The sequence below is a fragment of the Lontra canadensis genome, unplaced genomic scaffold (genome assembly GCF_010015895.1).
Source record: "Lontra canadensis isolate GAN:19392208 unplaced genomic scaffold, GSC_riverotter_1.0 scaffold1, whole genome shotgun sequence".
NCBI lineage: Eukaryota > Metazoa > Chordata > Mammalia > Carnivora > Mustelidae > Lontra > Lontra canadensis.
In genome coordinates, this window is record NW_022630995.1 from 10,372,653 (window position 1) to 10,386,610 (window position 13,958).

At 39.2% G+C, this 13,958-nt stretch overlaps 1 protein-coding gene across 2 annotated transcripts in view; it reads right to left on the reverse strand.

The window, feature by feature from the left end:
- Positions 1–13,958, reverse strand: part of SLC4A4 (solute carrier family 4 member 4) — a 266,399-nt gene that overhangs the window by 15,507 nt on the left and 236,934 nt on the right. For both annotated transcript variants that reach the window (XM_032843239.1, XM_032843305.1), the window contains exons 20-22: positions 9,285–9,463; positions 8,056–8,128; positions 914–982 (exon numbers count right to left, since the gene is read on the reverse strand). In XM_032843239.1, coding sequence (XP_032699130.1) covers positions 914–982; positions 8,056–8,128; positions 9,285–9,463 — 321 coding nt within the window. The remainder of the gene's footprint in view (positions 1–913; positions 983–8,055; positions 8,129–9,284; positions 9,464–13,958) is intronic.

Below are 13,958 nucleotides of genomic sequence, written 5' to 3' on the forward strand. Positions count from 1 at the left end.
AACATGCAGTCTTTTCCCATTAAAACATTAGTAAGTGCTAAATAAGGCTACAATTAACAAGGTGCCAGGAAGCAGCAGAAGTACTTCCCGTCTCCTGGTGCCAATTAAATTAAACCTCAATTGAAAGACAAAGCCCCTTACAAAGTTTTCCCTAATGATTTTTTTTTTTAAAAGGGGCCAGTTCTACCCAAACTGTGAAGAGCCAAAGTTCTGGGCAAGGGTAGCACTAAACCACATTGACTTTACCCTTTCATTGGTGCAAAACTTTTGATCATTGATCTCAGCCATGTGAAAAGTGAATCAAATAATAGCCTGTTCTTAGTATGGTTTCAGGGTAGAGGGATAAACAGTGCCTTGAGAAGCACCCCAAAGAGTTTGATTTCCTTCTGGAGATGAAGGAAGGAAGGAGGGGAGGAAGGAGGGAGGAAGAGAGATCACAGCCCTCTCATTTCCCTAGTTAAATGACCGGTTTTAACAGCTTATTTCAAGAATGGGTACCTGTGGTAACATTTGTTAGCACAAATTAATTTTTTTTTTAATTAAGCCAGAAGTAAGAAGTAGATGTATGGCAGAGAAAGTAGAAAATAAATTCATTTTATCTATCTATCTATCTATCCATAAATCTCACAGTGCTATACTCTTTTCAGTATATAATGTAATGATTCAACAATTCTATATACTACTCAATGCTCATCATGGTAAGTACATTCTTAATCCCCTTTCTGGATTTCATCCATCCTCCCCCCCCCCCACCACCTCCCTTCTGGCAACCACCACTTTGTTTACTGTAAATACACACATTCTAAAAACTCAGCAGTTAATGAGTAGCACTTTTCATCAAAGATCTGTTACTGGACTACTCCCACTATTAGAAAAAAACACAACTATACTTAGATTGCTATGGAAAACTCACCTGCACACCATTAAGGGATGCTACCCCCATATACAGGAACACACCATAGAGAACAGGCATGGGAATGAACTAGAAAGAAAGAAAAATGGAAAAAGGTTAAAAAAAAAAAAACAGTAATGATGAAGAGTAGTTTAAATAAAGGCCAAATCTGAAACTAAAAGATACGACATAATAATATAGTGAACTCTAATTAGTATAGTCATCATTGATAAACTCCTAAACTCTATACTAGAAATAAATAGAGGGAGATTTTCAACTTTCATTTGATGCCTGTTGGCATTTTTTTTTAACAATGAGCATGTATAACCTCAGAAATAATTTTTTTAATGGGGAAAAAAAATTCGTTTCCCTTTCCCCTTAAAAGGAATGATTATGTAAACCAGATGTTTGCATGAACTGCGAGATAGAAAGGTAGACGGTAGATGGTTGCTTCACTCCTGAGACCAAGTTCCTTTCCAACAGCCTGTTGATTTTCTCCTTAATAATTTTTGCCAAATCATCTATCAGCTTGGTGTGTAAATGCCTGTTTCAATTAAGCAAACATCAAATGGCTGTCCCCTTTCTTCCTCTCAGGAATATTAAGAGGACTAACTAATGAGAACCCTGCTTGAAAGGAGCATCGAGCATACGGAAGCAATTAATTACACACATGTGTAATACCCATCTTTAAAAAGTGAAAAAATACATTTTTATGCATTAATTAGCAAGAGTCTTTTTACAATAATACAAAGTGTTTTAGCAATGGTAAGTTCCAATTCGATGTTCCTTAAGTTTTATCTGTTGCTAGACCTTTGAAATGTCCTTAGTACTGTAGAAACTAAGCAACTCAAGGTTGATTCTGTTTCTGGGAAGTCTTCTATTTGAACAACAAAAGGTTCTCAAGCTTGAATTTTGAAAAGAAGTTCAAGTAATTTCGGTTTTCAAAAACCACAATCAATTAAGTTCAATCTTACCAAATCTACATAAAGGAGGCTTTGTAGACTGGAAACAGTATGACTTCAGAGTAATTTTTAAAGAACTATAACATGTATTAAATGAAACACAATTTCTATGTCTACCCTGGGAATGACCTAAAACATTCTGTATCTGAGACCCTTTGGCCACTACTGGAAATTAGTAAATTCAAAATATGTCATGACAATCTCCATTGTTACCTGCTAACTATAGGAATTATTAAATTTATATGTAATACATATATTTATTTACATAAAACATCCTACGTCCCTTCTAGAAAAAAACAATAATTGTAACATAGGTAATTTGATCTTGAGCTCAGAAAAAAATAATTGATGTTGACTGTTGAGGGGGTAGGAGGGACAGTAGAAGTGTTGGGGAAGGCATGTGTGCTGTAATACCCCACAATCACCACAAAGAGGTGAGCACATCACATTCAAGCCACTTGAGTTCTGACACATGCCTTTATTTCCTTTAGAATGTACTTATTCCCATTCCCCTGTATAAACTGACCAAAAGAATAACCAACAAAGAAACCATTTCACAGCATTCGCTCATTTTTTAATTTTTTAAAATATCCGTTGAAAGCAAGGGCTCTCCCACTTTTCTTTAATATATGATGATTCCTCTCATATATCCATTTCATTTTTAATTCCTTGGGAGGGAAAGAAAGGTGGAAGGGGAAAAGAGATGCATAGTTCTCTTAGAGAGTTGGGCATGTCGTTAGAAATCCTGCAGTAGTTATTTTTTTTTTAAGATTTTTTATTTATTTATTTGACAGACCACAAGTAGGCAGAGAGGCAGGCAGAGAGAGAGAGGAGGAAGCAGGCTCCCTACTGAGCAGAGAGCCTGATCCGAGGCTCCATCCCAGGACCCTGGGATCATGACTTGAGCCAAAGGCAGAGGCTTTAACCCACTAAGCCACCCAGGTGCCCCTGCAGTAGTTACTTTTTAATCCGAGTAAAGTGTTTTTTCTGGCTTGAAAGAAAGTAATCACAAAGGTGATACTGAGACTTATCTCCACTCCTCCCCTAAGTTTAGCTAAATATTTTCTCTAATGTAGCTCTAGCACCAGAGTGAAGGAAAGTTGTACCCTAGTGCTGAAGTCTATTCTGTCTGAATTTATGCCAGATTTCACCAAATCTACCACAAAATAAAATCAGAAGGTACCATTAACTCAGAATGGGGTACAGGCAGGAAAACAGCTTTAGAGATGGTGACGCTTTTTAAAAAAATATTCTTTGGTGAAAAGGATTATAAGTAAATATTATATGCTTCTCACAAATATTAGAAATGAAAAAGTTAAATGCTTGATCCTAGAACCGGACAGAAAAATTAAATTAAGTCAATAAAGATTTAGCATACTCAGATTATGTCACCAAATTTTTCAAATTGTGGTGAATGTAGTTCTACTTTTTTACTTAGCCCTCCCTTTGATTTTTGATAGTGTTAGAATATCACCGTAAGAAAAAAATGTGAAAGGGTAAATTTAATAAGAAAGGTAGATGGTAGTTGTCCACAGCGCAGAATTCAGGACAGGAGTGAGGCCACCCAGCGGAATAACAGTCACTGTGTGCATGTGCGCGTGTGTCAGACACTCAGAACGAAGTACTGATGGAGGGCATGGAAGTACAGGAAGTTAGACCCAGGCTCCAATTCTGGCTCTACCCACTGTGGAGCTTAGAGAACTGTTAACCGCTATCCTCGTATTCTCATCTATAGAGTGGTTATGATAAAGATTATGTAAGATCTAGCTCAGGGACTGGCTCATAATAGATGTTCAGGAAAGGATAAACGTGGTACTGATGTCATGATTAGCATCAGGACCTTCACTGCCAAGTCGAGAAGCCAGCAGCCGCCCAGCACAGCTCGCTTTGGTCCCTCTGCGGCAAGGGTGGGATAGCGGGGGTACAGGCCACAAAGATGGCCGCAAAGGTCGGACTCGAAACCTCGGTTTTCTATAAGATCTACAATATTGTTCTTTCAGCTATAATGACTGTCTTCAGAACATGTTATCAAAAAAAAAAAATCCTAATGCCCTTAAGCCCTAAAAATCTGGGACCATAAGGAAGCTGCCGACCTGCAATCTGGTCCTTAGTCTTATGATGACAAAACCACAGAGCGACTTACGATGAAGAGGTTGTGAAAATGCCACATTTCTCTCTACGTAAGAGACCTGGAAGTTGGATCAAAGAAACTGGGGAAGATCATCTCCGGGGAAATGAAAGTAAAGGAGCTCTTTGAGGCCAAAACTGTTTTATTTTAAAAGGCAATAAACCGTGATGGTTATGAGATCAGGCTCTTGGAGTTAGAACTGCCTGAGTTCAAACCTTGGCTCTGCCATTTAAGAACTTTGGGACTCGGCCAGTTATTTATTTATTTATTTATTTATTTATTTATTTATTTATTTTTAAATCTGTAGGATGGATGCAATTATACATACGTTTTTCATAGGTTTTACTGGAGAATTAAATAAAAACAATCTGTGCAGAGCTCTTGGTCCAACACCAAGCTCCCAGTGAATGGGAGCCGCTATTACCACCACCCTCCTCCTCACTACCCTCTCTCCTCCTTTCCCTGATACGGAGCAGGGCGTGTGGCACACCGAAGGGGCTCAACGAACGCCCGCCAGGTACAAATTAAACGCTAGCCTCCACATCGTAGAACCCTAAACAAATCCGAAAGACAAATTTCGACTACACCTCATGTTAAAGATGAACTGCTTCAAGCAAAGACCACAGAAGGGGCAGTGAACTTTACTGGATCTTTCTTTCTTTAAGCTCGCCGGAAGCATTGGAAAAGGAAGCTCTAGGAACGGTCTTTCATCTTTTTGCTGCTCTGTGTTGGGCCCCAGCCTCCCCTTCCAGAACACGAGCTCAACAGGCAGTATTTCAGCTGCAGAGACACGGATTGAAACTGTAACCAGCCTGGGAAGCCAGTTTTCCCTACTTCCCCACAGCTCTGTACTGGATCCGGGGTGGGATTTGAGGCATGTGTGAGTGCAGCTGGTTGAGGTCACGGGGTATCCTCATGAACTTAAAGCTAATACACTATGACTCCTTACATTTTTTCCATGTAAGAAGAGAGACTCTGGCAAAGAGATCAAAACAGAGGTCACAGACTTCCTGTTCAAAGTAAGCGTGCGTAAGGAGACACAGGGAACAGCCGCCCACCCTGCTTAGCGCAGGGAGGAAATTCCTCACATCCTCTGAGGCAAGGAAACAGTGGGATGCAGGGAGCTGGGAAGGGAAGGTGTTGAGCCATGTCCTTTTAAAAAGTGAAAGGCACATATTTCTTTTGATTCCATGCATTTGATCTGCCTTTCAAAGGCAGGCCCTTAAGTAAAACCATTCTCTAAAGTTGTCACCTGTCCCTTTAAAACACACAGTTAAATGGTGGAGGAAAAAGGTTCCCTCCTCCCAAGTAACCCCTGGTACCTCTTTCTGTGTGAATTCTGAAGTTAATTGTTAATCCTGACTCCACTTAGTCATTACTTAAGTTTTAGTTAAACTGTACCCTCAACATCTGCCTCTTCCTGTATTGACTTCTTGCATGAGCCACCAAGAATTCTCTGGTGAATGCTTATAAGCTACCCAATTTCAATGGCAAGAAGGGCACATGATCTAAAATTAGCTGATGTGATTCCTGAAGTAAAGAACAGTTCTACTCACCAAAGTCTGGGATCACAATTGTCAGTGCTGGCATACTTTATTGTTGTTTTAAAATCTATGTTTCCCACAATATATTGGAAGCCATAGTAACAAAATAATTTCATTTCCCACATTTTGAGTATAAGCCTTGCTCAATAAAAATGTTTCCTGGACTACCTTTTTCACTGATTCTTACAATGATTCTTTGCATTTCCCAAAGTTGAAATGGCCATAATTATGAACATTAGCAGCTGAATAAGGGTGAGCTTAAGGAAGGTCAAAAGGAAAAGCAAACTCATGCTCATTGTTCTCTTACATCTGTCTTTCTCCTTTCTCTGTATTCTAATCTGTTCCTGCAGATACTAAAGTGCTTTGCACATCAGGGCAAAAAGAATCATTGTACAAAAAAGAACACAAGGGCTTTCAGCTTTAATTCTTCTGCAGCCACATTTGGGTGCAGTGTTAGAAAATAGGAAGAGGTGTTGCAGAAAATGTGAGTCTTGCATCTTTTCCGAAAAATAGCAGTTTATACAGTATCTGTTCTCTGTGTCCCTTTGGGATCATACGTGATTACTCAGCTGACAGATTCTCTTAACATTAAAGCCAATTTGCTGTAACAAAAAAAAGGGGGGGCTCCTAAACAACTGAATTTTTTGAGTTAGGATTTTATGCTGTATTAATGAAAAGACATAATATAAAAACAAAAGAAAAAATTGGTGGGGGTTGATAGGCTAATAAGCTTATTTGAACTGATAGAAATATTTCTATTCATCCCCTACTAGGAGCTAATCACTAAGAGACCCCATAAAAAAAACTCTGCAGTTACATCATGTGAGCCCACCTTTGGGGAACCCAGGGGCAAATTCATCCCTGTAGATCTTCCGACAACGTGAGGTCACAATTGTCTACAATGACCTTTCTAAAAATAGATCTGTCCAGATGAGGTTCTATGGTCTATGTGGCTAGACATTTCCACCAGTTGCTGTGCTGGTGTCTGTGGGGCAACAAAGGAACATAAAGCCTTCAGGTTGTGGACTTGATGCTGTGAAACTCACAGCTTCAAACCTACCCCACAACTTGATTTGCACTGGCAAAAGGGATCACAGATTTCCCTCTGTCCCTGCAAAACCTTAAGACCCGTACTCTCCTGAGGTTCTTCCTATGTGATCAGAGATAACTTCTTCGAGGTTATTTTAAATTTTACTTTCCCACATGTGCATGAAATATATATTCCTTCATGATTCCAGGCAGAAATTAGTTAAGCCAGTTCACTGACATTGTGGAAACCAGGAACAAGAGATGAATATTTAAATCTTTTAGCTCTTTACCAAGTATTTTCTGCATAACATATGTGTTGATCTAAATTCCCTAAGGGCAAAACCAGTCTTACCTATAGGCTACGAAATTATAGTTCCACTTTCCTCAAGTTCATCTGAATGGCAACCCACTCATAAATGTGCCGACTTGAGAGAAACAGAGGTCTTTTGCCTTTCCCTCTCTATACTTCTGTATGGTTTGAATTCTTTAAAAGAGTGTACTGCTCCATCACTTGTGTAGTTAAATAAGCATCTTAAAAATCTGAAAAATGAGAACTGTTTAAAAATAAACAAAAATTCTCAGAGACAAATTCGAAAGGATGTTAAGTGGTTGTTTATAGCTTCTAGGTCTATAGGTAATTTTCACGTTTTGTACTGTGGTGCAAAGCATCAAATACAAATTATCAATAATTGGCCAGTATTGTTTATGTAATAGAAGAGAAGAATAAAATGCCTGTGTCACAAAAAAAGAAATGGAAGCTTCATGACAGCTAAACCTGCTCTTTTAACCCTATCTCATCTTTGTAATAGGTTTTCCCATACAGTTCATATTCATCAATTTTGTCAGATAGTCACCCCAACGATCAAACATATATATTTGACTCCTAATTTTCTAAATCATCTAGCATGTCATTTTTTTCTTCTTCCAAAGTTCATTTCTAAAGTTTTCTCATCAAAGACCAGTAATTTTACTCAACTTTCCCTTTGTGGAGATTAGGCCTTCTGATTCAAAGAAAAGAGAAACACAGTCAGCAATAATTAAGACTAGGAGAAAAGTTACAAAATGATCATTCATGTTATCCAGGAGTCTAGTGTGTGCCTGCGTATGGGGGGAAGGGAAGCAGGATTTAGGGACAAGTAATTGGAAAGCAGTGGGAAGAAAGGATACAAGGAGAATAAGAAATGCAGAGAGGAGGGGAGATCAGTTAGACTAAACTATGGAATTATCATTTGTATAGGTCAAAAGCTTGAATACTGGTAATTTAATATGGCTCAACCAAGTAACTACAACAACAATAATAATAATTCATAATAGAAGGAGTGAAGGAGTGAGGACATCAAAATAAAAGTTTTGAAAGTACTTGTTGTACCTGACCCCTGTCTGCTTCAGTGTGTTCCAGAACTGATGAGAATCTTGCAGATAAGGAATTCTATTCTCCACATACCCAATTATCTGTCGCGTACTGAGAAGGAGGAAGAGACTAGTACTTCACATATTTACCTTCAAGATGGGAGCCATAAAGACTGACAGACCAGTCAGAATAAACACGAGGGTTCCAGTGACTCTTTGTTCCCTGAAACCAAATCAAATGATTACCAAGTTATCTCTCATTTTCATAAATAAGTTCCTTGTATTTTCACCTTCAAAAAAGACTGTACATTGGCCAAATTAATGTTTGACTAAAACAGCAAAGGTCTTGATATCTTATATAAGTGAATACCTTGAGGAGAGCATAGAAGCTCAACCTAACTATAAAATTCTCTTAAAACTCTTATATAACATGATTGGAATTCCTCAAGAGAAAAGTGATTGTGCTAAATCCTTTGCTCCTTTTAGAATTTAAAAAAAAAAAAAGTCACTTGCTCTTGGTCCATCAATTCCTGGCCTCTTTGAAGCCCTTATTTTTTAAACGACTTGTACTGTTGTGTAATTACACCTTCTTTCACAGGAGACAGATATTACATTGTCCTGCATTCTAATTAACAAACAGCTCAGGGAAATTTCATAAGTGCAATAAATCCCATCAATCTAATTTCCAAATCTAAACAACAAGAGTACTTTTTAACAAATAGGATTCCTATCCAACGCCCCCTCCCCCAGCCCCCAAGAAAGAATCACCCACTGTTGTGGCGTGGGAAACAACGGCTCTGTCCTACAAGCCGTTCACCCAAGCACTTAGAAGCAGGGCTTGCTGCAAAAAGTATTCAACACTGTATGAAGGTCTTGTGCAAGCCCTTCCTGGCTGCCCACATTTAACAGCTAGAGGTCAAGGTTTCTCAGTGCTTATGGGGACAGAAGAATAACTGGAAAATAGGAATTCCTTTCCCTTTATAGAATCTTCAAAATCATAAGCAGACTCAAGAGTTTTGGGGAGTCTCAACAGAGCTGAAAGGTTAAATGGTTTGGCCTTTACGATGCTTGGGATCAAGTAAGTACCACAGCACCTCAGTGAGCTCCACGGTGAAGAAAATGAATGACTATTTGTGCTTTAACGTTGCATCATTTAGCCTTCATTAATTGAAGGAAATTTATGTAACATAAGTGAACTAGAAAAACTATTGAAGACTCTCTTTCTAATGAAAATGTAGTCCTTTCTGGAACAGTAACTAAGGGAGTAAGTTAATCACCACCAGCCTTTTCTCCTCCCATTCTGCCCATTTCCTACGAACGACAATATAGACGCAGAATGATGTGTTCCATAGAGCCGTTTTCCTCTGACTTAAACATACCTCACACCTAGAAACTTTGGTTGTTCTCCAGGGGCAGAAGTCTCTGTCTCCATCTTCAAACTGTCGATGTGAGCGATGGAGATGACGGTCGCAGCCACATACCATGGAAGAGCCATGAAAGAGCACACCACCATTAGGATGGCCACCCAGAAGAGATCCAGGTGGTATCCAGCTCCTTTCTGCAGAAAGAGGTAACAAAATCATATGAAAAAAAAAAAATCTCATCTTTCTATTTTGTCCTATTTCCAGATGGGAATTAAGATGACCAAAAAAACCCCAACTCACTTGGCTTGCTAAGAATATCTACTTCAAGGTAAATTTTTCAAGGAAAGGGACTTTATCTTTCTCATATTATTCCCTTAGCAATGAAACACAAAGCTGCCACATGACACCTCCTCTAGCTTGACTGAAGTTCACAGCTTACTTACCATTTGCTTATTGCTAGTTATCGTCTCTCTATCCAATTCTGTAATCAGAAAAATGGAGATAAAGATCTACCTTGAGGAGCTATTGCGATCATTCAGTGCAGTAACAGAGGCAAAGCATCGCATAGGAACTTAAAAGGTAGTGGTTGTTGCATAGTAGGAGCTCAAAAAAATGGTGACAGTAGCAGTGGTGGTGCTGGTGGTTGTTAACAATAAGCACAATAAACAACTTAGAAGCAGGCAGCTGTTCACCTAGACAGTAGTCAGCATATGCAGAACAGAGATCTGAAAGCAACCCTGAGAAGGTATGCCTAAGACGATTTCTCACCTTTCATAGCATATGAAAATAATTGTTTAATAACCTATTAAACATGATCATTAAGGTAATTAATACACCTTTAATCAGAATGGGCTGATTTCAGACACTATCCACTGGTCACAATAACATTTATTGACTGGAAGAGCAGCCTATGTAACAAAAGGTCTTGCTCTTTCACTCACTAAATAAATATTGTTAAATGTGTCCACAATGTTATTCTGTGGTTATATTTCTCTGCTCTATTTATGAAGAAATCAAATGCTTAATACCCTATGGAGCTTGAAAAAACAGAGCAGTCCATTTTCACAGCATGGAAGCAGAAGGACCAAGAGCCAGAGTATGACCAATCTGAGGGAATGCAGACTCTGGCTTTAAAAAATGAGAATGTAATTTACACTAGAAACCCGGTGACTGTTATCATTCAGGTCTAATTACAATTAGTTAGAACACTGCTCTCCTCTCTGAAAGGCCAAGATTTCACCTCTGGCTCCCAAACATGGGTCTAATCATGTTCTCAGAGAACTCGTCACAGGCAAGGGCAGCTGACACAAGAAAGAAGAGCACACGTTGACTTAGTCCAGGTTTGACCATGAACAAAAGTATCCTTGGGAGACAAAGGTTGATATATATTCAAAAAGCAGTTCATTTCAATACAAATGGTCTGAAACCATAGGGTCTGAATTGGGAGTGGGATAAGGTAGGGGAAAGGAAGGCAAAGGGTGGGAATGAGCTGAAATAAACTTGTTCAACAATAACTAATGAGCTGAGTATCGTGATATATCTGGCTCTCAGTCATTCCATTCCAACTGGAATAAATACTTGAATAAATATTACTGCCAACTTATTAACAGGCACAGTTAAGGATGTTAATGTCATATCTGTGAATAAAACACAGAAATTCCCATATTCGAGATGTTTCCATTCTACTGAGACAATAAAAAACACAAGTAAATAAACTGTAAACTATACAGTATCTTAAATAGTACCAAGTACTAAGTAGAGCTATGAAAATTGGGTTTGTATGTGGAGTATGATGTGAAGCCACTGGAGTGTTTTAAATGGAGGAGTGACATGACCTGCTTATGTACTAAACACTACAGCTATTGTGTTGGGAACAGCCTGAACAAAGTCAAGGACAGCAAGACCAGTTAGGAGGTTGGTACCATAATTCATGTAAGAAATTGTGATGGTTAGAGCCAGAGTAGTAGCAGTCAAGATGGCAAGAAGTATTTGAATTCTGACTATACTTTAAGATGGAATCCATAGGATTTGTTCAGTCCTGCCTGTGGATGTGTCTTATGACCTCACTCTAGACCATTCATGATCTGGCCTTTGTTCACATCTGCAGCCCCATCTTTCATCTCTCCCCTGCCACAATCCTATACCATGGTCACCTTCAAACATATGCAATTCCTTCATTCCATGGTACAGATCCTAGATGTACAATTACAGATAATACACAGTCTTTGTCCTCAAGTGGCTTACAATGTGGTGCTAGAGCTAGACAAATCAAGAGGTATTTGCAATACCACAGTATTCTATACTTGGGGTGAGCTTGGGGTGCCATGCAGAAGAGGTATTAAGCCCAAAGTCAAAGATGGTATTCCTAGGAGGTGGTATTTAAGATGAGTCCTAAAATGTGAGCCATAACTGAAGGCAAGATATGGGGAAGCAGGAGGGGAAAAAAAAAAAGGCAAATAAGCCGCCATTTTGAGAAAATAAAATAGAGTTGGTGCATAGAAGGAGATGGGAGAGGTAAGAAACAAGGCTATAGAAGTTAAGAACTTTAATGTTTTGCTAAAGACTTTGGAATTTTTATCCTAAGAGCAAAGGGAAACCACTAAAGGCTTTTAAGTAGGTAAGTGATATGATCAGATTTCTATTTAGAAGGACAGCTCTTTTGGTTTGTAGAGGACGTACTAGAAGTGGTCAAGACTGGAGGCAGAGAGGACGGACATGACAGCATTGCCATAGTCCAGGCCAGAGCTGACACAGTTCCAACTAAAGTAATAGTATGGAGGAAGGACAATGGACAGATGGGAGAGATTTTAAGGAGACTGAATCCAAAGAAGGAAAGGCCATGAATTCATTTTGCCAAATTTCAATGCTTGAGGCTTATAATGTCTATCTAGTACAGTGTCCTCCAGTAAACACTGGAGACATATTTGTTGACCAGAATGGTAAAAGCTATGCTAAAAAATTCATAGTGTTCCAATGATTGCCATAAAGACCTGGAACCCAAAGGGTTATGTCAGAAAAGTTGTTCCTGCAAAACAAACTTATGCATATGAAAACAAGCCAACTCTAAAATGTGTCTTTAACTAAGGGTATCTGAATAACTAGATTTGAATGGAATAAAAACAGTATTCAAATATAGGAACTTTTACTGGAAATAGTACTGTAAGAAATACAGAAAACCGCATTTTTCAAAAATAGCATGTGAGTTGTTCCTTACCCTTCCTCCCCATCGCTGCTGCCTTTTGCAGATTTTCTTAATGTCCTACTTGGATTATTCAGGGGCCTTCTAACCACTCCCTTTCACCCACCCCCCACTCTGGCACTTCTTCCTTCCACCCTGAATGCTGCTAGAGAGAGTGATGAAATGCGGCATTGGTGCCTTCCATCCAGGCTGGAATGTTGAGGGAGCAGGGAAGGCCAGGAGGAGATGAACAAGTCCAACAGGACAGAACCAGTCATGACAAGCACCTAGCTGGCTGGCCATGCTGAGATGCTCCCCACCCAATACTATGACAGGGGCCCTCAAAGATTCCTGAAGCTTCATCATTCATCAAACAGGACTTGCACATTCTGCACCATTCATCAAACTGGTCCCCTGTTTCTATTTCTGTTCTCTCTCTTCAAGGTCCAGCTTAAATTCCCCTGCTTCCTTGACATCACTAAGCAACCCCTGACCCTCAATGCCATCCTCACCATAGAAGTCTCTGCTTCACTCTTGTCCCTGACAGCCCACTCTCCTTGCAGAGTAATCTTTTAAAAATTTCAATTATTATATGGCACTTCCTTGCTCAAAACCCTCCAGCAGCTTCCTGTTTCTGCCTAATATAAAACACAGTAAAGTCATCTAAAAGGTTCCATATCAGTGTTTTTCTTGGAACCATTTTGCACCCCTCCCCACAAGGGAACACTTGTCAATGTCTAGAAACATTTTTGTTTGTCACAACTTAGGGGAAAGGGTCCAAGTGACATCAAGGGGGTAGAGACCAGAGATGCTGCTAAATAGCCTACCATACACAGGACAGCCACAACCAACAAAGAAATGCAGCTGAGAACCTTTGTTCTACATGATCTGGCCCCACTCCCATTGACTTCATCACGCATCGCTAACTTCCCTGTGTTCCAGTCACACTGGTCTGTTATTTGTTCTTCAATATACCAACATACCCTCCCACCCTGGGTCCTTTGCATTTGTTCATACCTTTGCTTAGAAAACTGTTACTTAATAAACACCCACTGAACACCCTATACTATGTTAGGCCTTGTGTTAGATAAAATAATAAGACAGAACATGTGCCCCTAAGGGGTTGGTAAGTTATTAGTTGAAGCCAGATGTAGAAGCAAATAATTTATTATATGTGCAAGATACAAGGCACAAAGAAAGCCAAGTCAATCCCAACCTTGGTGGTAGAGTTAAGTGGTCAATAAGGAAAATCCACTAAACTCCTTCAGCGCTGAGACCATAACTTAGAAGAACAATTTTTATCTTCAATATCTAACACAAGTGTTCCATACATAGCAAGGACTCAAAAAAATGTCCAAAGGTTATGTATGTCCTTTAAAGTTTAATAAAGTCCTATCTTCATGAATACAAATGCAAAGGATAGACTACTTTCTGAATCTAGATATTGTTTTAAGTAGGACAGGAAGTAAAATTTTACCTCCTTTTGATACTATATATGCTTCACTAGTACA